Here is a 25320-nt window from a genome sequence, read left to right as displayed (position 1 = left end):
AGCTTTCTGATCTGAGTGTCTAGGATCCGCACTGGCTGTTCTACATAGGTGAGATCCTCATGGATCTCCATATCAGGCTCACTAAGAACCTTTCCAGGATCCGACACGTACTTCCGTAACAGAGAAACATGGAAAACCGGATGGATTCTCTCCATCGAAGCAGGCAAGTCTAGCTTATACGACACATTACCGACCCTCTGAAGCACCTCGAAAGGACCGATGTACCGTGGAGCTAACTTACCCTTCTTCTCGAACCGAACCACTCCTTTCATAGGAGACACCTTGAGCAAAACCAAATCCCCCTCCTGAAACTCTAGCTGTCTTCTGCGAATATCTGCATAACTCTTCTGCCGACTAGCAGCAGTCTTGATCCTCTCTCTAATTATGGGTACCACCCTGCTGGTAAGCTCTACTAACTCCGGACCCGCAAGAGTCCTCTCTCCTACTTCCTCCCAGCAGATAGGTGATCTGCACTTCCTCCCATACAAAGCTTCATATGGAGCCATCCCTATGCTAGCATGATAGCTGTTATTGTAGGCAAACTCCACCAAAGGTAGATGCTGCCTCCAAGAACCGCCAAAATCTAGCACACACATTCTGAGCATATCCTCTATTGTCTGGATGGTCCTCTCTGACTGTCCGTCCGTCTGTGGGTGGAAGGCAGTACTGAAGTCTAATCTGGTACCCATAGCGTTCTGCAGACTCCGCCAAAACCTGGAGGTGAACTGGGGCCCTCTATCTGACACTATAGATACCGGGACCCCATGCAGTCTGACAATCTCATCTACGTACACCTGCGCCAACTTGTCCACAGAGTAACCACTCCTGACAGGGATGAAGTGAGCAGATTTGGTGAGTCTGTCCACAATCACCCATATGGAGTCCAATCTGTTGGACGTCGCCGGTAGCCCCACTACGAAGTCCATAGCTATGTTCTCCCATTTCCATTCTGGAATCGGTAGTGGATTCAACATTCCAGCCGGCTTCTGATGCTCCAGTTTCACCCTCTGACACACATCGCAGGCTGACACGAACAGTGCCACGTCCTTCTTCATAGCTGGCCACCAATACACTCTCTTCAGATCCTGATACATCTTGGTGGCTCCAGGGTGAACACTATACCTGGTATTATGGGCTTCCCCCATAATATCTCCCTTCAGACCAATGTCATCTGGCACACATAATCTGTTCCCGTAGCGGAGGATCCCCTTATCATCAAACTTGAACTCATTACTCTGGCCTGACTGAACCGTTCTGGCTATCCTGACCAACTCTGGGTCCTCATGCTGTTTCTGAGCTACCTGCTCCAGAAACACGGGTGTCACTCTCATCTGAGCCACTAAGGCACCTGTGCCAGACAACTCCAACTGTAATCCCTCACTCATAAGTCTGTGAAACTCCTTCACCACCGGCCTCCTCTCTGCTGAAATATGGGATAGGCTGCCGAGTGATTTCCGGCTTAGGGCGTCTGCCACAACATTCGCCTTACCCGGATGGTACTGAATCTTGCAATCATAGTCACTCAACAGCTCTACCCATCTCCTCTGCCTCATGTTCAGTTCTCTCTGACTCAGGATGTATTGCAGGCTCTTATGATCTGTGAAGATCTCACACTTTACCCCATAAAGGTAATGCCTCCACATCTTGAGTGCAAAGATCACTGCTGCCATCTCAAGATCGTGTGTGGGGTAATTCAGCTCATGCTTCTTCAGCTGCCTAGAAGCATAAGCGATCACCCTCTCATTTTGCATTAGCACACAACCCAGTCCCACACGGGACGCATCACAATATACTGAGAAGTCATCATCACTTTTTGGCAGAGCTAACACCGGTGCTGAAGTCAACCTCCTCTTAAGCTCCTCAAAGCTTTCCTCACACTGATCGGTCCATATGAACTTCTGATTCTTCTTTGTCAATTTGGTCATAGGAGCAGCAATCTTTGAGAAGTCCTGAACGAACCTCCTGTAGTAACCTGCTAAACCCAGAAAACTTTTGATCTCGGTCACTGTGGTGGGTCTAGGCCAGTTAGCTACAGCCTCTACCTTCTTGGGGTCTACTTCAATACCCTGTTCTGACACAACGTGCCCCAAGAATGAAATGCTCCTAAGCCAAAACTCACACTTGGAGAACTTGGCATACAAGCCATGCTCTCTCAAGGTCTGCAAAACTGTCCTCAGGTGATGGGCATGCTCCTCTGCATTCCTGGAATACACTAGGATATCATCTATGAAGACAATAACGAAGTGATCCAGATACTGACTGAATACTCTGTTCATGAGGTCCATGAATGCTGCAGGGGCGTTGGTCAACCCAAACGGCATCACAAGGAACTCATAGTGCCCATACCTGGTCCTGCAAGCTGTCTTCGGTACATCTTCATTCCTTATCCTCAACTGATGATACCCTGATCTCAGATCTATTTTGGAGAAACAACCTGCTCCTGCTAGTTGGTCGAATAGATCGTCGATCCTCGGCAAAGGGTACTTGTTCTTGGTAGTGACCTTGTTCAACTGTCTGTAGTCGATACAAAGTCTAAGGGATCCATCCTTCTTCCTCACAAACAAAACCGGAGCACCCCAAGGTGAAGTACTCGGTCGGATGAAACCCTTATCTACCAGCTCTTGCAACTGTTCCTTCAGTTCTTTCAATTCAGCTGGTGCCATCCTGTAGGGAGGGATAGAGATCGGTCTGGTACCAGGCATTAATTCAATCTCGAACTCTATCTCCCTAGCAGGTGGTAACCCTGGCAGCTCGTCTGGGAAAACATCTAAGAACTCACTCACCACAGGCACTGAGGCGGGCTCTCTGACATGACTATCTAACTCCCTCACATGAGCTAGAAACCCCTGACATCCCCTCCTAAGCAACCTACGAGCCTGAAGAGCTGAGATCAGACCTCTAGGTGTACCCCTCTTGTCTCCTCTGAAGACGACCTCTGACCCATCCTGATCTCTGAATCTGACTACCTTGTCTCTACAGTCCAAGGTAGCACCATGGGTCGATAACCAATCCATCCCTAGAATGACGTCAAAATCTGTCAAATCTAGAACCACGAGGTCGGCGGAAAGGCATCTTCCCTCTATGAAAACTGGACTACATTGGCAGACTGCCTCTGCCACTGACGGGTCACACTTGGGTCCACTGACCCATAGGGGACACTCTAACCCAGAGACCATCAATCCTACCCTCTCCACGACTCTCGGAGCAATAAAAGAATGAGATGCACCCGGGTCCATTAAGGCATACACATCAGAACAACCAATGATGAGATTACCTGCCACCACGGTGTTGGATGTGTTGGCCTCCTGCTGAGTCATTGTGAAGATCCGTGCCGGAGCTGATGGACCTTCACCTCTGTATCCTGCTGATGAAGAGGCTGACCCTCTCTCTCTGCCTCTGCCACTGGCCTGTGTTGCGGCTGGAGCTACTGGCTGCACCACACTGCCGGAGGTTGTCTGCTGAGACGGTGCTGTAAAGGCTCCTCTAAGACAGTCTCGAGCCAAATGACCCGCCTGTCCGCATCTGAAACATGTGTTTGTCCCTGCCAGACATACTCCCTTGTGTGGTCTCCCACATTTCATACATGTTGTAACCTCTGCGCCAGAGCTTGAGCCACTGCCTAAACCCAGACCTGACTTGATCTTGTTCCAGAACTTATTCTTCTTAGATTTTCTGTGGCCTCTGTCCCACTTCTTACTGCCTGCAACTGCTGTACTCAGAGAAGAAGAGTCTACCCTTTCCCCACCTGGGGTCTTGGAACCAGAAGACTGTGCCACTGACTGTTTTACCTTCCCCTCAACGATAGCACTAGCCTCCATTCTCCTAGCCATATCCACTATGGCATGGAAACTCTCTCTCTCTGCTGACTGTACCAAAGAGGAATACCTGGAGTGCAGCCTCATAATATATCTCCTTGACTTCTTTTGATCTGTGTCCAAATTCAGCCCAGCATATGGCAACAACTCCAGGAACCTGTCTGTGTACTCGTCTATACTCATGTCATCAGTTTGCCTCAACTGCTCGAATTCTATCATCTTCAATTCCCTTGAACTATCAGGGAAAGCCCATCCTGCAAACTCGTTTGAAAACTCTTCCCAATTCATGCTGTCCACTCTCGGGTTCACATAATTCTTGAACCACTCCCGTGCCTTCTTGCACTTAAGCGTGAACCCGGCCATCTGAATGGCTCTACTGTCATCAGCCCCTATCTCATCTGTAATTGCCTTGACCCGCTCCAAATACACGAACGGATCATCACCGGTTTCAAACTGGGGAGCACCCAGCTTCATATAATCGGTCATCTTGACCTTGCTCCCTCCAGATGAGGTAGGTTTGGGTACTTGTGTTTCCGGGACAGTAGATACTGGTGGTGGTGGAGGTACAACATCCCCTGGAGTAGGGTTTGCTGTACTGGTATAGGGAGGTGGAGGTGGGTACATGGGGTACTGAGAGTATGGTGGGCAGTAAGGTGGGTATGGCATATGTGGAGGATAAGGGCTAAAACTGGGGTAATCCGATGTACCTCCCATCGAATACCCTGGATGGTGTGAATAGGGTGGGTAGTGATGTGGCTGGACATAACTCGAGGCCTGAGTGCCTCCTTCTGATTCTCCCATGCCCTCTTCCGGTATGCTCACACCGAGACTGCCATCCCTCCTCTGATCTACTTCCATATCCTCAGACATTCCTCCCTGCACGGTTCCCCGTACTGATCTGCTTCTACCCAAATCCAAAGACCTTCTAGGGTCTCTAGCTACTCTGTCTCTGTTGGACCTACTGGACATTGCCCTAGGCAAAGCTGAAGGACGGGCATCAGCGCCCTCGTCCTGAGGTGGCACTCCAGTCAATCGTGCAGATCGACGAGTTCCTCTCATTCTATCTTCTGAAAAACAGCACATAACACAAGCAATCATTAGCATCATATGGTTCATGTGGAAACACATGAACCCTCATCACATACATAGCATCACATCATAGCATTTATGCACATGCATATCATCATGGCATATCATATCATCATATAGACAGGACTCTACATCCTATCCTAGTGGACATGATTTTCCTAGTGTGCTTGACCTTCTAGAACATCTATGAGCCCGACACTCTAGGTCCGATCATATGAACCTAGGGCTTTGATACCACTCTGTAACGACCCGGAAATCCGACCCGTTACCGGCGCTAGGATCCAGATCGGCTTAAGGCCGCCGGGACCCGTAGCAAGCCTACATACCTCCTGTAAACCTGTGGAATCCCATACATAGCAACATATACATGATCTGTAAAAATTTTTCTTTTTGTCTTATCCAAGCAAAACCTGTGCATGCACAAAAACATACATAAACCCCACACTGGAGTCCTCATCAAATACTCCAATGGGGTATCATCATCATACATAACAGCTTGGATGATCATGGTCATTAACTTCATTACTCATTAAACACTCTGTACATAATGGGGATTCACACACCTCTAGGTCAAGCACTATTATAATCCTCAATACATCATCAAAATCATGAATTACATTACATGGTCATAAATACTCATTACATCATGTTCATGTCCACTACTATCTATTACAACATACATGACTTGACTTCACTCTAGCCGACTTCTTGATCTATCCTGTACCTGCAACTCTGGGGATAAAGGGAGTGGGGTGAGCTACTAGAGCCCAGTGAGCAGAAACTAAAAACATTTATTTTAATTCCTCCATTTTTAGGTATATTATTATTCATTTTATTATTATTATTATCATATAACTTTTTCTTATTCATGCTTTCATGTATGCGCCATAACACAAACATTTCACAACAAGGATGAACTTGTCACCATTTAGCCCCAATCTTTCTTACTTATACATGCCGGGGGCGTAGAGCCGTAGCAGGCACACCCGGACTTCCATAAACAGTCATAGTGCCAGGGGCGTAGAGCCGTAGCAGGCACACCTGGACTCACATAGGCTATCATGACATACAAGGGCTAATGGATCATTCAACATTCATCCACATCAACAACAAAGTATGCAATGCAACATATTCGTGAATTCTAATGCAAACAACCTACTATTGCATGGCATAATGATGCATGGGCAATGCTTTATGATTCATTCATTTATTCATTTACTTTAAAGCTTAAGGGGGTTGTTCCACTCACCTGGTAACTGAAGCTTTAACAACGAACTCTGAACGACTATCTCACAACCGGGGGTCTCGGTTCCTCGGGTCCGAACCTACACAGGTGGACTCAAATGAGGCACCAAACATACATGAACATGACTCTAAAATACTCCCCAAAGACCCCCTAAAACATCCTGAAAACATCACATGAAACATGCAAGAAATGGCTGAACAGGGCACTTTCGGCGGCACCTTCGGCGGCCGAAAGTCCTGGACAGAGACGAAACTCAGGTAGGTTCGGCGGCACCTTCGGCGGCCGAAAGTGCCAGACAGAGACGAAAGTCTCTTTTCGGGGGCAACTTCGGCAGCCGAAAGGCCTGCCTCCCCAGCCATGTTCGGCGGCCGAAAGTACCTTCGGCTGCCGAACCTGGTTTCTGCCAAAGGGCAGAAACTTGGCTCCCTTAGCACATTTCGCCTTCAAACCTTCCAAACATGCATATAGTTCAACCAAAGCATGCATACAAGTTCCTAGGGGCCTCAAACATGCATATACCCCATCTACAACACTTCAATCACACACAATCAAGCTACATTGTTCAAAAAGTCATCAAAAACCCATAGGTTTAACATATACCCTAACATGCATTCTACCCCTTAAAACTTCATAAAACTTGTTTAAATCATACATTGAGCTTAAGATCGGCTCTTACCTCTTGAAGATCGAGGGTTGAGGAGATCTAAACTTGGAGATGGGGGAAGTTCCAACTTTTGGTCTCCAAGCTCCAAAACTCGTTCTAAGCTCAAAGATCTTCAAAACCAAAGTTATAAACTTGTAAAGATCATGGAAAAAGGAAGGAAAAACTCAAGATTGGGGAAGGATGGCGGAATGCTCACCTTGGCCGAAATAGGGAGAAAAAGCTCGCCCATTTTCGGCTAAGGGACCCTTTTATAGTGGCTGGCCAGACCACGTTCGGGGGCCGAATGTGCCTCCGCATCCATGCAAATGTTCGGCGGCCGAACATGAGGTTCGGCGGCCGAACCTTGACTTCCCTCACTCACGCTTTCGGGGGCCTAACGTGCCTCCAAAAACGCATGCATGTTCGGCGGCCGAACTTGACTTTCGGCGGCCGAACCTGGGTTTCCCTCCAAGGACTTTTCATGCAAAAACTCATTTAATTTCTTACTTAAAAACATGAAATACATGAAAACATTTCATAAAATCATAGTTTCACCCTTCTAGAGGTTTCCGACAACCGAGATTCCACCGGACGGTAGGAATCCCGATACCGGAGTCTAGCCGGGTGTTACATACATGATCAACAAAACTCATAAACCTATAAACATTCTCATATAACAACCAAGCTCAACCTGTACATAAATATAAACATAACATAAACCTCCACTGGAGCCCTCATCAAAATGCTCCAATGGGGTATCTCATCATACATAAGCTTGGCTGAAACATAACCTCATATCTCATATCATAAAGACCATGTACATACAAGTGGGATTAACAATCTGTATTGGTCAAGCACAACTCTATCCTCAATATTCAAATTACATGACATAACTTAAAACACTTTTACATTACATCATAATACAATTGTCATGTCCACAATCTAACTATTGCATAAACATATCTTCCATGCTCTGGCTAACCTCCTGATCTACCCTGCACCTGCACATCTGGGGTTAGGGGAGAGGGGTGAGCTATAAAGCCCAGTGAGCAGAATAGAGAAAATATATATTAAATATTTCATGCTTCCATGAAATGCAACACATCACAAACATATCACATAAGGATGGTATTGTCACCTATAGTCCTCAACATAGTCCAATCGTGCCAGGGGCGTAGAATGGGCCTCACTGGTCTTTCTCTTACATACATAACATAACATAACATTCCAATATGCCAGGGGCGTAGAATGGGCCTCACTGGTCTTTCTCTTAACATAGTCCAGGGGCGTAGAATGGGCCTCACTGGCAATCCATACCGTATCATCATCATATCATACCATAGGAGGACTAGAGGATCATCCAATAGCCAATCCGCATCCACATCATATTATGCAATGCAACATATTCGTGAATACTAATGCAAACAACCTAAAATATCACATGGCATATATGATGCATGAACATGCTCCAAAAAGTTATATTTCATTTATTTAAAAACTTAAGGTTCATTCCACTCACCTCTGGCTGAAGCTCCACAGACTCTGAAGCAGCTATCTCACTGCTGAGGTCCTCGGTTCCTCGGGTCCGAACCTACACAGGTGGACTCCAATGAGGGACCAAACATACATAAACATAACTCTAATAAACTCCCCAAAAACCCCCTAAAACATCAGAAAAACATCACATAGAAATATGCATGAAATGGCTGAACAGGGCACTTTCGGCGGCACCTTCGGCGGCCGAAAGTCCTGGACAGATCCGAAAGTCGGGCACTTTCGGCGGCACCTTCGGCGGCCGAAAGTCCCAGACAGAGACGAAAGTCTCTTTTCGGGGGCAACTTCGGCAGCCGAATGCTGCCTCCACAAAGGGGGTTCGGAGGTCGAAACTCCCTTCGGCTGCCGAACCTGGTTTCTGCCAAAGGGCAGAAACTTGGTTCAAACGAACCTCTTGCCTCCCAAAACCTCTAATCATGCATAATCTTGCTCTACAACATGCATACTTCACATACATTACACCTAGGGGTCTCAAACTATCATATACCCCATCTACAACACTTCAAACATACTCAAGCAAGCCACATTGTTCAAAACATCAATATTAACCCATAAACTCAACACATACCCTAACATGCATTTCTACCCATAGATCTTGCATAAAACTTATTTAAAACACATAAGGAGCTTAAGATCGGCTCTTACCTCTTGAAGATCGAGAGGGAGACGACCTAAACTTGGAGATCCACGAAAATGAGCTCCTGAGTTCCCAAAGCTCCAAAACTTGGTTTAAATGCTCAAAACTTGCAATGTGAGTTTAAAACTCAAGGAAAATGGAAGAGATTTGGAGGAAGAACACAAGAGTTGCAAAGGGAAGGTCGGAAGCTTGCTGTGGCCGAAAATGGGAGAAAGCTCGCCCATTTCGGCTAAGTGCCCCTTTTATAGGTGGCTGGCCAGGCCACGTTCGGGGGCCGAATGTGCCTCTGCATCCATGCAATGTTCGGCGGCCGAACTTGACTTTCGGCGGCCGAACCTGGACTTCCCCAACTCATGCTTTCGGGGGCCTAACGTGCCTCCAAAACGCATGCAATGTTCGGCGGCCGAACTTGACTTTCGGCGGCCGAACCTGGGTTTTCCTCCAAAGACTTTTCATGTAAAAACTCATTTTATTAAATGCTTAAAAATCATAAAACACATTAAAACATTTTTATAAAACATGGTTCTACCCTTCTAGAGGTCTCCGACATCCGAGATTCCACCGGACGGTAGGAATTCCGGTACCGGAGTCTAGCCGGGTATTACAATGGAGATCGAGATGGATGCCCTGGAGAAAAATAAGACCTGGGAAAAATGCTGGCTACCCAAGGGAAAACGACCAGTGGGATGCAAATGGGTGTTTACCATAAAGTATAAGTCAGACGGAACGGTGGACAGATATAAAGCTAGACTTGTAGCAAAAGGATATACTCAGACTTATGGAGTTGACTATTCTGAAACATTCTCTCCAGTAGCAAAAATTGATACAATACGGGTCCTATTCTCTCTAGCTGCAAACCTAGACTGGCCATTTCACCAATTTGATGTGAAAAATGCTTTTTTGCATGGTGATCTAGAAGAGGAAGTATACATGGATGCTCCACCAGGGTTCATGAGTGGATATAGAAGGGGAGAAGTGTGTCGATTGAGGCGAGCCTTGTATGGGTTGAAACAGTCACCCAGAGCATGGTTTGGAAGATTTACTCAAGCAATGAAGAAAAATGGATATCGGCAGAGTAACTCTGATCACACTCTATTCTTGAAGAGGCAAGGAAGGAAGATCACGTGTTTGATTATATACGTGGATGACATGATTATAACTGGAGACGATGTGGACGAAATCAAACAACTGAGGGACAACTTATTCCAAGAATTTGAGATGAAAGACCTGGGGATGCTAAAATATTTTCTTGGAATCGAAGTTCTCAGATCAGACCAGGAAATTTTGATATCACAGAGAAAATACATTCTTGATCTGTTAACTGAAACAGGAATGATAGATTGCAAACTAGTCGATACTCTGGTAATGATCAATCACGAGTTGAGCAAGGACTCAAAAGAAGGACCCACAGACAGGGGGAGGTACCAGAGACTGGTAGGAAAACTAATTTATTTATCACACACCAGACCAGACGTGGCATATGCTGTGAGTTTGGTAAGTCAGTTCATGCATGATCCAAAACAAGACCATATGGAGGCAGCATTGAGAATCGTTCGATATCTGAAAGGAACAGCTGGGATGGGCATGTTGTTCAAAAAGAATGGTCATTTCAGTATCAGTGGATATACGGACGCAAGTTGGGCAGGAGATCTCTCCGACAGACGATCTACTTCAGAATACTTTACCTTTGTCGGATGAAATTTGGTAACGTGAAAAAGTAAGAAACAAAAGGTGGTGGCACTGTCAAGTACTGAAGCAGAATTCAGGGGAATAGCAAAAGGACTGGCAGAACTCCTATGGATCAGAAAGTTGATGTTTGAGCTTGGATTCCCATCAAAGGATGCAGCTGAACTCCGTTGTGACAACAAGGCGGCAATAAGCATTTCTGAAAATCCAGTTCAGCATGATCGAACAAAACATGTTGAAATAGACCGACATTTCATCAAAGAAAAGTTGGACAGTGGTCTGATATCTTTACCGTTTGTTCGATCAGAGGATCAATGGGTGGACATCCTAACCAAGGCAGTAGCTGGACGAATATTCCATGAGGTTTTGGGCAAGTTGGGTATGCTAGATCCACATGAACCAACTTGAGGGGAGTGTTGGAAAGAATCCTCTGCCATGATTGTAAATCAATCAGTGATCCTCTGTCATGATTGTAAATCAATCAGTGATCAAATCTTACCATGTTTAGCATAGCATGATTCTAGGACATAATTGAGGGCACAATCAAAGGTTTAATTATTCATATTATGTACTATATAAACTCTGTAATTTACTACACAAGAGGTAAGAATAAAAAAACAGTTTTCTTCCTATAATCTCAAGAAGAACGAGTCTTTAACAAATCCTCAAATCCATATCATCTAACAAGAAAAGTGCAGAATTGTTAGTTACTAGGAACAGACACCCTGTAAGTTCTAGAAATCAATATAACTAAGGAAGATACTATAAAGCTCAGGCTTATTTGAACAATAAATGTTCATTCCAAAAAACTTGCGCATTATTCTTCAAGACATATTGATGCATTTGTATTCTCTTGAACTTAAAATTGCAATGTGCAGAAGCTTATTTACTTACATGAATTGATCAGAGCTATGGTGAGGCAGCGATTGACAAGCTTCTTCCTCCAAAGCTATTGCAGAAGAAGATCGCCAGTTTCTAATGGTTGCAACAAAAACCTGTCTAATTCTTTGAAACGCACTTTTTTCTTCCACCTTGATACTATAGCGATACGTCTTACTACCAAGTAAGAATATGAATAGTGCAATGACCATCACAATACATGGGATTCCAAAACCAAAGGTCCAATTAAGGTTGTCTTGTATGTAGATTAAGATCAATCGTGCTACTAAGATGCCTGAACACATAGAAAAATACCACCAGTTGAAGAAAGAGTTTTTGTCTATGCTTTCCTTGGGGTCTCTTTCATCAAATTGATCTGCTCCAAAAGCCTGAACACAAGGTTTATATCCACCTTGCCCAAAAGCTACCAAATATAGAGAAAAGAAGAAGAAAACTACTTGAAATGGGCCACTAGAAGCACTGAAAGAAGAAATAGTAGTCGATAGAGTCAACAAGCCAAGACCCTGTGAGAAAATTCAAATCGTGGCACATTTTTTAACAACCAAAGCCATAAACATGATTATTCTACTTTTGCAGAAAAAAAAAAACTGAAATTTTATTCATCCAGAAAAGGAAGAAACATTAGATAAAATGAAAGGCCGTATAGATTAAGCATTTCCTCAACCCAAAGTGAACCAATACCATCATCAATGTTGGAGAAATTAGCTAAATGGTGAGCCATCATGTTGGCTGTCCTAGGAACAAAACCCATAAGTCAGTAGAAACATCATTAACTTCTTATATCATTAATAGCCCCAATTGAGATAAAAACTTATAATTATTGAAATATGGAGTTCTTTCCCATCAATTTGTAGCTGTTAGAAATCATTTCGATTGAAGCTGGCACCAAAAAAAAAAAATAATAATTACAGTCCTTTGCCTCTTCATAAATTTATGATGCTTATGATTGAAGTATAATGATATTATCACTAAACGACCATGCAGAAAATTGCTAATGATATTTACATTGTAAACAAAATAACGACCAATGAGCTAAAGTTGAATAGATTCATTTTAGTTTTCGAGATCTCGAATCCCAATCAGTGAATTGAAGCCAATTCCGCCAAACAAGCTACTATTATCTACTTCTATGAAAATATAAGAAAAAATAATTGTGATTCTATTAATTAATATTTGTAAGAAAAGGAAAAGATTAAGAGAGAAATTTACTAATATGCAGATAACACATCCAACGACGATGGTACGATATCTTCCAAGACAAGAATCAGCAATAAAGGGACTGACTTGTTAATAATGGCAATACCCAGGGATTAAATCATAAATTACCCTAATAATAATAATAATAAAAAGCTTATTTCTCAACCTAATATGAAAGACGCTGATGTCCATCCCCAGGAGTTTGATCTGTAGGTCGGGAGGCCTCTGTAATCAACGAAGCCTTCAACGACGACGTTTAAAAGAGAAGTTTGGATGCTTTCCGGTGACTCTGAACCTGAAACGCCTATGGTGGCCATTTTCTCCGAAGTGTTGAGCGTGGAACGGCCACCACACCCTACCTTTTCTCCTCGTAATCAATGATTACCAACAAAATGATTTCAATTTCAGATTCCCTATCTGTATTAATTATTATTTTAGTTTAATTTATTTTATTTCATTGTGTTTCTCTGAGTCAGCGTCGCTGAGAGTGACGATGAGTAAGCAGTTGAGAAATGGATTGGTTTTTCAAACACAGAAAAGGCAAACTACATTTTCGAAGCTAAATCTTCTTTATTATTGGTGGGAAAAAACAGCGGGGACGGAAGGGAGAATGTACACGTGTCGGTCAGTGGAAAGCCTTTTCCTCTATGGTTTTCTTTTTAATTAATCTTTTTATTTTTTTAAATCTTTTATTATTACATTTTAGGTAAATTACATTTTTAATCTTACATTTATTATTTTAGATTTAATTAATATTATTAATATAAAAGTTTTTGAACTATTTTTTGTACAAAATATTTTCCGAAACAAACGAAATTTTCTGTGTTAAGATTACGAAAGTAATAGGAAAAATAAAGACAATATATAAATATGGACAAGTCTAATATACACTCGATTATATGTAAAAACAAGTTTAATAATTGGTAAATTAAATATTTATATCAAAATGTATATGTATAATTAATTAAAATGTCAGTAATTTATCACTGTCTAAATTTTTAAATATGGTTTAAAATGAAAATAAATTTAATTAAATTCATATAACTTTAATTAAGAATTAAATAAGCCTAATTTAATTTTATTATCAAATTAAATCGTTCTTTTATTTAAAAAATGAATAAGTTCTGATTTAATATAATATTTTTTTAAGAATAAAATATTTTTATAATAAAATATTATTTTTTATAATTTTAAGAATAAAATAAATTCATAAGTACAAGAATTTCATATTTGACGCTTACATAATCAGATTAAATAATTATTATTAAATTATTTTGTAATATTATTATTATACTATTGATCCCAACATCATATCCATCAGAAAATTGACTCATAACAATTATTAGATTAAGCTACCTTATAAAAATACTATATTTCAAATTATTTTTCAGTTATTAATTTTCTTTTAAAATGATTAATTATAATCTAAACACAACCCAATAATTAACATTTTAATTTTAATAGTTCATTATTGTTATAATTCCTGAAAGATTGAGTACCCTGTTCCTCATAAACAGTTCATTTTGTAATTTATCATGTCCCCTAGAAGCTCCTCTCTATTTCAGCTTTCTTTCATTGTCATACTTATTATATCGTTTTTAAAAAAAATCTGGACCATATGGGTTAAAATAAATATTTTTTTCAAAAAAAAAGCATGTGATAATGACACTTGTTGATTTCCACCCAGCTGAGCTGGATCAGTGCAAAGGGAAGCTCTGCAACTCAAAGATCCAAAAGTTTATCTTCCAAATGCAGCAACCGAAACATTGGTACCAGTAATAGCGCTTTTTAATATTTACCTGGTCAGCTGCTGGGATCAGTGTCTCGGTTCAATGCCACCCAGAATCAAAGCCTGACCATAGCTTCTGCAACTCAATATAAGCAGAACATGCAATCCATGCAAGTGAACCAAGCCAGTGATTAGTGGCACTACATGAGACAAGCAATTCATGACTTCAGTCACTGTTCTCATCTTGTAACCCAGAGTCCTCAACCCTTCCAATCTCACCAGAATTTAGTTTGCTAGCAAGTGACCTGCAACGACCCAGAATAACTAGATCAAGTAACTTTCTTCTGACATCATATACAGGATTCGGTTCGATCAAGCGACCCCTCTCATATGCTTCCCTCAGGAAGACGGTGTGTCTCTTTCCCTTGGTAGACAAATAAAATATGCCTGGATGATCCAAGAATAAATCCCTTATGTTCAAATCTATTCCGAAACATTTCCTGAAATGGCTGATCTTCTCCACTTCCACCATTTTCTCCACTGTCAAACTCAAAAACTCATGTACGATCGCAACTGACCGTTTCTCCAATCCCATAAGTCCAGCCTTAGATCTCTTCTTTTCTCCCAACTCCTCATATGGCCCTACATATGGCAATCTCTGCCATTCCTTGACCTTAGACCTGAAACTCTTGCTCAACCGCATTCCAGGAGGGTACTGATGTTTAAAACTATATTGCATTTCTGTTCTATCAACACTGCAATCCTCCTTACAACACTCTGTCACCCTCCAATTTTCAACCGCTGATGTGAAATGGTTGTTAGGAATTTCAGCAACGAGTTTCAGGATGTGTGTATTGGGTTCATGAGCATCATCCAATCTAAAAAGTTGCGGGTTTCTGGATATCACCGAGTCTTCAAAATCATCAGGAAGCCCTAGCTCCCTCCAAACCTTAAAGATAGCACGAAGTGGCAATGACTTGGATGTGGACATCGATAACAGCCAAACCAACCGATTGACAACAACAGGCAAGGAAGCATTAATAGCCTCTGCTTCTTGGCGAGAAACTTGGAGAGCAGTATCAGTTAATTTGCAAAAAGATTGAGACAAGGTGGGGTTGTGGAATATGTGGAAAATGTGAGGGTGTTTACGTAGGAAAGAGGCTGCACCGCGGTTGAGGTGAAGCTTCTGGGAAAGTCTAGAAAGAAAATCAAGGGAAACTGATGGATTGCTGTCAGTGGGGTTTGCGAGAATGAGATCTTGAATGGCAATGACTTTAACAAGGTTCTTGTATTTCTCCATTAGTTTCTCAAATGTAGGGTCTCTAGCTCTTGATGCCACATACTGAGCTGAGGTGGTTTTTGATCGGGTGGTGATAAATGCAGTGAATGGATGCACTAAAATAGATTTAATTACCTGGGTTCTCATTCTCCTTCAAATTAGCTCCGTTTGAGCACTCTGGATCCCTTTTGTAATCCTATGACAAACATGTAAAAGGCTTAGATACAAAATAAAATAAAATAAGTGCTTATAAATGAAGAGACCATCTATTTCTAGTGAATAGAAGGCATATAAAAAGATCACTAGAGTACAGGACTCCAGCTTTATTAAGCAACAATGCCGGTCAAACTAAACAATCTTGTTAAAAATTTCTGTACCTCTGGCTGCGAGTTTTATGCTACCCTAAATGTTACAGATTTGACCAAGTATTGATGTATGCTTCTTGAGCTCATACACAATAAAGCTAATCTTGGATCTTCGCTAACTCCAATGGCATGATATGCTTACTGATGGATGCCAATTGTACTTGTTACAGGTTGTCTTCTGGAAATGTCAGGACCTGAAAACCACACAGAAATAGAACGGAACAATTAAGGTAAGGAAACAAAAAAATAAATAAAATAGAAATAAACAACTTTACTACATTGCATTGGTTTTTTTTTTTTTTTCTCTTGGTGGTGGATTCACCAAGTTTCTGATCAATCAGAAGTAGGGGTAAAAAGAACTCGTACAAGCAGAAAACACATGCCACATCCATAAGAGTTATTTTATCAAACATGTATTATTATTATTATTATTATTATTATTATTATTATTATTATACAAATCCAAGAGAGGCAGTAACCCCCCCCCCCCCTCTCCCCTTCAAATCACTGGAATCACATTAAAAGAAATTGTTTTCAAAAGAAGTAAATGATCAATGGGCAGTGCCCCTTTGAATCCCCATAGCAGATTAATTTCTTAAAGAAGTCTAGGTGAAGCGAAAAATTAGCATGCCTAAGCCAGCCCTTAGGTTATAGAAATATCAACATAGTAGCAAGAAGTGGTTCTAACCAACTCTCAAGCAAACCAGCATCTAACTATAACAAAAAGCAATTAACAAGCTAAACAAAAATGCTATTAAACTAAACGACATCAAACTTGAATGGTATAATTTGACAAACTAATTAATTGAACTAGTACGTGAAAAATTTCCAATTACTGATGTAACTTCTCAGACAAAATTGATTCTAGCATAACTGGATGCAATTATTATTACAAGTTTACAACCTAAAACTTACACCAAATGTGTCTATCAAGTCACACCTATACCTTCTGTCGATTTAACAAGAAGCTTAAGAACCATAGTTGACACAACCAATTGCAAAACAAAACCTAGGTTCTATATTCTCTAGTTCATTTCTCATACAACTATTGCAATGCTTAACCTTCCAATCCCATCACAATAACACCAACTGGTTTCAAATTAAAATAAATAATCTAAGAACTAATACTCCAGGTCCATCAGACAAAACTAAAATAAATTAATAACGAAACAAATGCACCCATCTTAACAACTCAACTAGCCAACACCCAAAAGCCAAATCCTCAAAGTTCAGAACCCATACTCAGTACTCACTGAAGAAAGATAAACTAACATGCATTCAGAGAGGAATTAACTACAAAAAGCATATGAATGCATAAAAAGTTTGGACTTGAAAAGGGGAAGTTGAGTTGCATAAACAACATTAATTTGAAAATTTCCTAGCCAATATCATGATAACATCAAATTTACTAATTGCGCCATAAAATTGGAAAAAGAAAAAAAGAAATAAATCAATGGTGATAAGAAAACAAAAGCTATAAGCATTTGGCAAACGTAATATAAGATAATGTAAGAGCAACATGATCCAATTATTTCATTCCAAGCAAATTATTCTGCAAGGACCAAGAATCCTGAATATCTCACTGTATTATGAGTAAAAGTATCAGATACACTGTAAAATTGCATGAGAAAGTCTGAGAGGAAGAGAAATTGGTGCCAGAAGAAATGATAACAGACAGTCATGGAAGAGATAGATACACTTATAAAAAATTTCAGAAACATATCCATATTCCTAAATATTACTATGCACAAAAACCTCAACAATCACCAAAAGAAATTGATACCCAGAAATGCGGCTTTTTTCCTGTAGTTCACGAAGACGCCGGGTGAAATTTGGCGTTTTCTTTCCTCCTTAATCTAGAACAGATGGCCATACATCTTCATGAGTTTCAATGCAGCAGATATTCCAGAGCCGCAATAACCAGAACTGAGAAGAGGCAGGCAGCAGCACGGCACAAAGGGAAGATGGGTCTGGTTAGGACAGCAACAGAGGCGAAAACTGTACAGGGGAAGAAGAAATTGAGCGTCTGAGGCGATGAATCTGCGACGTGCGGTTCTATATAAGGCGGAGCCGCGGAGGAGAAACTGGGTGCTCTGTAATAGAGGTGAGGAGAGCAAGAGCAGACGGGATTGGGAAGGAGGGTAAGGGCTATTTGGTTTTTACGGTGTCGTTTAGGAGAGAGAAAGGAAGGTGCTTTCTTTTATTTTTCTAAAAAGAAAAACTATAATTTAGTCGGTCAAAAATATTTGTATTTTTTAAAAGCCAATTATTTTATTGTTATAATTTAAAAAAACTAACAAATTACTCTTGTCCTAAAAATAAGTACCTCTATGATTATAAATCAAAAAATAGCATAAAATTAAAATTTTATTTTAATTTATAAAATATTAAAGTTATTTTTAAATGTATATTAGTAGGGCAAATAAATGAGAAAGCAACTTATACATAAAGGAGATATTCTTCAAACACTTGAATTTATACATTCGACTACAATAAAAATTTATATTAATGTTTTTTTAGGATCCCATATATTAATTAAGGAAAACACTATATAAATAGTTAAATTTTTTTATAATACCCTTTATTAGGATTATATTTTTTTCTCTTTATCATAAGCTCCCTTTGAAAACCAAGACTGCATGAGAAATCAATAATCTACAACTCTAAATTTGAATTTCCATCAATATTTTATTTTTTAATTATTATTTATTTTTTATTATTATAATATAGTAATTGATCTTTGGACACTCTGATCATGACTGAGCCCATACCGGAAAGATGGAATTTTAATTCTATTAAAACCCAATATATAAGTCTGTTTCACATATAATTCAGAACTTACTTTGACGAACCGAACTGGACTGGGGCCTACATATGGGAGGCCCAACTCAATTAATCTGCTGATCCCGTAGGGCAACAGACCCAGTAATATCTGGGATTGTGTCCACATAGCGCCAAATTGAATTACATGGCCACTTGACGATAGAAAAGAGCGCAGTGCATCTTACGTACGGTCAAACGTGACTATGGCAGGAGGTACAGGCACAGAATGATGGTTATGTATTACTAGAGGATAAAGGGAAAAAAAATAAAGAAAGCAGAGGGGAGACAGACTAGAACAAGCTTACTAAAATAAACCTTGAGCATACCCTTTACTGAATCTCAAATATCAATTGACGCTGTCTATGGGAATCAAAGAAAATCTTTTCATCACTGGAGTTCTCATCCTCATTTCACCCACTAAAATCCATAAAGTCAACCACGACGAGAACCACACAGGAAACATCCCGAACGATCCGAGTTCGATTTAGAAAGGACCACAATTATCATTTTCTAGCCCAACCGCCCCATTAAATCAACCACCTACGTTGTTTAACCTCTCACCAAGCTCAACAGGGACCATGTCCCGAACTACCTTATTTGATCAAAAGCTGTAAAGTATGACTCTCCAGCTACAGAATATTGCCCACTCGCTGGGCTAGATGCTGCAACAAAGAGGGCTTAGCACCCCGTTGAGCATACCACCTATAACCGAGGGGTTCAACGTCAATGAGTCCCAATCCACATTAAACTATCAAGCCCCTCAACAGAACAACAAAAGGATAAATGACAAAGATGGAGAAGCCAGTCGGAGAAATGAGCCGATAGCTAGAGCAAGAAGCCGAGTAGTGAGGGAGCTTATTGAGAATGATGGGGCTGAGGTCTATTCCTCCAAGCTAGCGAAAAGGTTGGAGAGTGAAGAGTTAGAAAGAAAATATCACCTAGAGAAGAGATCCAGGAGGGAGGACGTAGATGTAGATCAGAAGTTAAAAAGGCTGAAAGAACAACTAATGGAGCTAGGAGCACAAGACAACAACAGCCCCCCTGTTGCCAACCTCATCACCATTTGTGAGACGGGTTCAACAAGAAACTATTCCAAGAATTTCATGATGCCAACAATGGCAGCCTACGACGAGACGGAAAACCCCCAAGAGCATGTCATGAACTATAAGACATTCATGAAACTGCAGACTCACTCAGATGCCTTAATGTGCAAGGTCTTTCCCACCACCTTAGCAGGACCAGCCTGGGCATGGTTTAACAACTTGGAGGTAGGAATTATTAAGAACTTCATAGACCTAGTTAGCGTGTTTATTAGCAGATTCATCACCGGGGTCCCTGCAGAGAGAAAGACAAACTACTTAGAGACCATTTGGTAGAGGAGGAATGAATCCTTAAGAGAGTACATGGCCAAGTTCAACTCTGAGGCTTTGTAGATACTTGAGTTTAATGAAGGAAGAACTGTAGAAGCCATGCAGAAGGGCACTACCTCCCTAGAATTCTTCGGATCATTATGCAGAAAGCCCCCTACCACCCTAGCGAAGTTGATGAAAAGAGCAAAGAAGTATATAAGGCAGGACGACACCTTAAATACAAGTAGGTTTGCTAAGGATGATAGAGACACAGGAAGGGCTGGGGAGGACAAGAAACAAGATAGGTCGGAGAGGAGGCAGGATCGGGGACCGGAGGCCGGAGGCATTGAACAAACATCAGTGGGAGAGAAAAGAGCAGAGACTCTATCAACCCTGGCTCCCCGCCGAAATCACTCCCCTGAACGTGTCTAAAGCCGAAGTACTCATGGCGGTTTAAGATAAAGACTTTATACAATGGCCCAAGTCTATGAAAGTAGAAGTAAACAGAAGGGACCCGGACAAATATTGCCAATACCATAGGACTCATGCCCATGACATAAACGACTGTTACTAATTAATAAGCGAGATCGAAAGGCTCATAAAGAGAGGCCACCTTCATAATTTCATGAAGAAGCCAAAGGGCTAGAGGCAGCAACAAAATAGGGTAGTGAAAGACCCAAGAGACAGATCAAAGCATCAGTAAATGATAGCTCTAGTGGGACCATCAACATGATTGTAAGAGAAACTGGGGACTGCATGAGTAGGAGGGGGAAGAAGAGAAGTAGAAACAAAGATGAAAGTGGTGCCGAGGTGATGCAGATCACCGAGCACTCTTCAGTAACCATCTCTTTTTCCCTAGAGGATGCGCAGGGAGTGTAGACACCCAATGATGATGCCTTTGTTATCGAGACCGTCATCCATAACTTTCGGTTCGAAAGGTGCTAATAGACGACGGCAGCAAAGTAAATTTATTGCCTTACAGGGTTTTCCAGCAGATGAAGATACCTGAAGAGCAACAGGTCAGGGATCAAGTTCCGGTCAAGGGGATAGAGGAACCCTGGTAGTAGTAGAAGGAAAAGTAAAAGTAGCCATCACCCTAGGGGAGCCACCACTGTCACGGACTCACTACACGGTATTTTTCTAGTGGTGAAATTACCCCTAAGCTACAACGCCATCCTAGGAAAACCGATGCTCTATGACTTTGAGGTAATGAATAGCATTCAGTATCTGACTATGAAGTTTCGATAGAGGCAGGGGTCAGAATCATCAGCGAAAGACAGAAGGAGGCCAGAGCTATATACCTAGCCACAGTAGAGGAACAATATGCCCAGCTAGAAGAAATAAACTCTAAAATTATGAAGGTCCGAGATGAAAAGAATGAGGTCAGGACTGAGCCTGTAAACAAGCTGAAAACCTTTCCACTATCCAGAGAAAAAGTGATAAGGTCTTCAGTATCAATTCGAACCTGAAAGAAGGCCAGAAGAAAGTTGTAATGGCCTTAATCCGAAGTCATGCCTCAAGTTTTGCCTGAAAGCCCTCGGATATGCCAGGGATTGATCCTGAGGATGACCCACAAGTTGAACATCCTCCCCGGAGCCAGCCAGTAAAGCAAGTAAAAAGAGTCTTCAGAAAGGAGAAACAACAGGCTACGAGGGAAGAGGTGGAGAAATTAGAGAAGGCCAAATTTATTAGGGAAGTAATGTACCCACAGTGATTAGCTATCCTTCTGTTATGTTATCATCAAATCTCTATGGATAGGTCGGATGAAGAGAAAATCTCCTTCATAATCGAAGACATGACGTATTGCTACAAAATTATGCTTTTTGGGTTGAAAAATACCGGGGCAACATAGCAGCAGTTAATGAATAAAATCTTCAAAGATTAGATAGGCCAGACCTTAACTCTATTAAGACCAATACATAGTCTACTTCACATATAAGCCTAGAATTTGTTTTGACGGATCGGACTAGGCTCGGACCTACATATGAGAAGTCTAACTCGATTAACATGCTGATCCTATGAGCCAACAAACTCCGTAACATTCGAAATTGTGTCCACATGACACCGGATGAAATTAAATGACCGTTTAACAATGAAAAAGAGCGCAATACATCTATACGTATGAGTAACATGATTATGACAGAAGGTACATGTGTATGATAGCGATTACGCATCACTAGAAAATAAAAAAGGAAAAAAATAAATAAAACAGAGAGAAAACAAACTAGACCAACTTTACTAAAATATACCATTGATTCTACTATTTATTGAATCTTAAACATCATTAATATATTTGTATTATATTATAATAATATATTCCATCATACACATTTGGTCGCACCATAAGTTTATTTCTTTTCTCACCATTGCTTATGTCAATTTTTTTATTGATATTAATACAAAATACACTCCAATCCTCATCTCTCTATCTCAATTTTTATCTCTTTATGCAATTCCTTTCGTTATTAATTTTTGGGTGCCTCTCTAATCGATTTAAAATTAATATAATAAAATATTTATAATATAACTTTTTATAATAAATAATATATTTTATTATTTTTTATATATTATTTTTATAACATTGAAATTAGATAACAACAATAATATATTTATCAATAAATAGTAATTATTATTTTTATAATATTCCTTATTTTTTATAATATAACCTTAAAAATATTTTAAAAATCAAATATACTAAATTTATATTTTTATAATATAACACTGAATATATTTTATATAACATTTAATGTCAACATAAAAATATTTTTAATTTTATATTACTTATTTTATAATAAAAATATATTTTATTTTATATATTATAAATAGGGCTGAGCAATTCTCGGTCTAAACCGAAAAACCGAACCGAACCGATTAAATTCGGTTTATCGGTTCGGTTAGTCGAAAAGATCGGTTTGGTTCGGTTAGTAAATTTAAAATTATTCGGTTTTCGGTTCGGTTCGGTTTAAACATGTTAAATAACCGATCAAACCGAAAAACCGAACCCAACCCAACCCAGGGGGTTGGGGTGCTGGCCTATCGTACCCAACCCAACCCAACCCAACCCAGCAGGCCAGCACCCCAACCCCCTCCATACCTTTCGCCGAACCCCTCCATCCCATTTTCCACATTCTCCAATCTCCCGATTCCCCCACCCCTATTCTCCCGAATCTCGATTCCTCCCCTGGGCTCTCCACACTCTCATAGTCGAATCCGAATCCTTAACAAATCAATCATCAAATCCCATTAATCTCTTTCTCTTTCACGTCGATTTGCACAGCGGCTGAGGACTGGCAAAACACTCTTCGTTTCCTCTTTGACTCCTCTTTGGCTTCCTCTGTTTTACAGCTAAAAGCTGAACTTGCTTATTAACCTCTGAAATTTGCAATCTTTACTCTTTCTGCGAGACGACTGTGAAACAGAGGAAGGTGTAGAATCTAAAGAGGAAGAGGAAGAAGAAGATGGCGACGACGACGACAGTGACGAAGATGACGACGACGAAGACGACGAAGACGATGATGAGGGGGGCGAGGACGACGAAGACGACGAGGTTCAGGTCTTACAATCCTCCAGAGGGCCACCGGTTCAGTCGGCGGATGACGACGAGGACGACGACAACGAGGATGACGATGAAGATGACGATGGTGAAGGCGGAGACGACGATGACGATGACGACGACGACGAGGAGAAAAACGATGACGAGGATGAAGACGGTGAAGAAGAGGTAATATATATCCAAATTTATACAATTTTCCGCATATACTTCATTTTTCTCATATGGGTTGCGAGTTTCTCTCATTTGGGTTTTGATTCATATCTCTGTTACGACTTCTGGGTGGCCGTGATTTTTAATAGAATATTTATTAAATTATTTTGTTGAAATTAGAAATAAAAAAATTAAAAAAAACACAGATTTCGATTTGAACCGAACCGAACCGAATCGAACCGAATCGATTTTTATCGATTCGATTCGATTCGGTTATACCTTCATAATCGGTTTTTTCGGTTTTATAAATTTTAACAAATCGGTTTTCAGTTTTATCGATTCGATTCGGTTCGAAACCGAACCGACCGATTGCACAGCTCTAATTATAAATATATTCAATTATATTATTAATATTTAAAAAAATTAATAATTTTAAAAAGTCTGGCACACGGAAAGCTTTTAATAAAATAAATATATACTTTTTTAATTTTAAACAATATATATTTTTAAAAAAAACTAAATCTTTTATCTATCGAATTTATAAAGAGTATCAAGCATAAAATTAAAAAAATATAAATAAAAAATTTATTAAAAATTTAAACTGAATCAGACTAATTCGATTCGATTTAATATTTAATTAAAATCGATTCAATCAATTTTTATAAATATTAAAATTTTTAAATCGAATTGATCGAATATTCACTCTAATAACTACTCATGCATATAAATAATAATATTTACGTATCTCATAATCCAAAATAAGTTCCAGTGATGCCCGTATGATGAAAATAACCAACAATTCACTACAACGTACCCAAAATCAGACGAATTTTCCTTCATAAAGAAATAAGTATTTACTATCAGTTTCACATCCATTTCAATTTCAACATCAGTAAATGGGAGTACCTTACCCAAAAGAAATTTGTATTAATACATGTACGAAATTTCCATATGTGAAGAGGGGAGTTATCACATGTCATCATTACCCGTAAGAAGAAAGATTCAATCTAAACGCAAAACAAAAGGAGGCAAAATCTTTCACGTGGACATTAACAAATGACGTGTAATAATGAAAGTATTTCATTACTCCAAAATAATAATGATTAAAAAAAATTAAAATAACTATTAATTAATTACAATTTTATTGACTACATTATAATTTAATTTTATATTTTAAATTTATTTATTTAAAATTATGACTGATGTTTGATTTTTTTCATTAAAGATTTTAAATTTTAATAAACATTTTAATTTTCTCATACAAATAAATTATTTTTAAAATATTTTATTGAAAAACTTTATTAT

General features: G+C 40.0%; 3 protein-coding genes across 3 annotated transcripts in view; 1 reads left to right on the top strand and 2 right to left on the bottom strand.

The window, feature by feature from the left end:
* The window catches only part of LOC110606508 (protein NRT1/ PTR FAMILY 5.10), a 32730-nt gene extending 19101 nt beyond the window's left edge, over positions 1–13629 (bottom strand). The window contains 3 exon segments of the mRNA XM_043953204.1: positions 11565–12073; positions 12780–12849; positions 12897–13629. Of these exon segments, the coding sequence (XP_043809139.1) occupies positions 11565–12073; positions 12780–12849; positions 12897–13084 (767 nt within the window). The 5' untranslated portion in view covers positions 13085–13629.
* A 581-nt stretch (positions 13630–14210) lies between these two features.
* On the bottom strand, positions 14211–18305 carry LOC110606509 (protein ROOT PRIMORDIUM DEFECTIVE 1). The gene is made up of 3 exons (XM_021745357.2): positions 17924–18305; positions 16153–16334; positions 14211–15971 (listed from the first exon to the last, which is right to left on the bottom strand). Exon 3 carries the CDS (start codon positions 15920–15922, stop codon positions 14723–14725), a length of 1200 nt encoding a protein of 399 aa, XP_021601049.1. The 5' UTR covers positions 15923–15971; positions 16153–16334; positions 17924–18305; the 3' UTR covers positions 14211–14722.
* Positions 18306–20432: 2127 nt separating this feature from the next.
* LOC122722397 (nucleolin-like) lies at positions 20433–24176 on the top strand. The gene is made up of 3 exons (XM_043953090.1): positions 20433–20655; positions 23732–24033; positions 24165–24176. Exons 1-3 carry the CDS (start codon positions 20433–20435, stop codon positions 24174–24176), a joined length of 537 nt encoding a protein of 178 aa, XP_043809025.1.
* The last annotated feature ends 1144 nt before the right edge of the window (positions 24177–25320 follow it).

Source organism: Manihot esculenta, chromosome 18, assembly GCF_001659605.2.
Source record: "Manihot esculenta cultivar AM560-2 chromosome 18, M.esculenta_v8, whole genome shotgun sequence".
In the NCBI taxonomy this organism is placed as follows: Eukaryota; Viridiplantae; Streptophyta; class Magnoliopsida; order Malpighiales; family Euphorbiaceae; genus Manihot; species Manihot esculenta.
Note: the sequence above shows the minus strand (reverse complement) of the source record. Positions and strands in the feature narration are given on the sequence as shown.

Excerpts from the sequence above, each read along its gene's own strand:
- LOC110606509 (XM_021745357.2), bottom strand. The coding sequence starts at position 15,922 with ATGAGAACCCAGGTAATTAAATCTATTTTAGTGCATCCATTCACTGCA.
- LOC122722397 (XM_043953090.1), top strand. The coding sequence starts at position 20,433 with ATGCAGAAGGGCACTACCTCCCTAGAATTCTTCGGATCATTATGCAGA. Across the intron at positions 20,656-23,731 it reads TCGGGGACCGGAGGCCGGAG|AGGAAGGTGTAGAATCTAAA; the intron begins GCATTGAACAAA and ends ACTGTGAAACAG.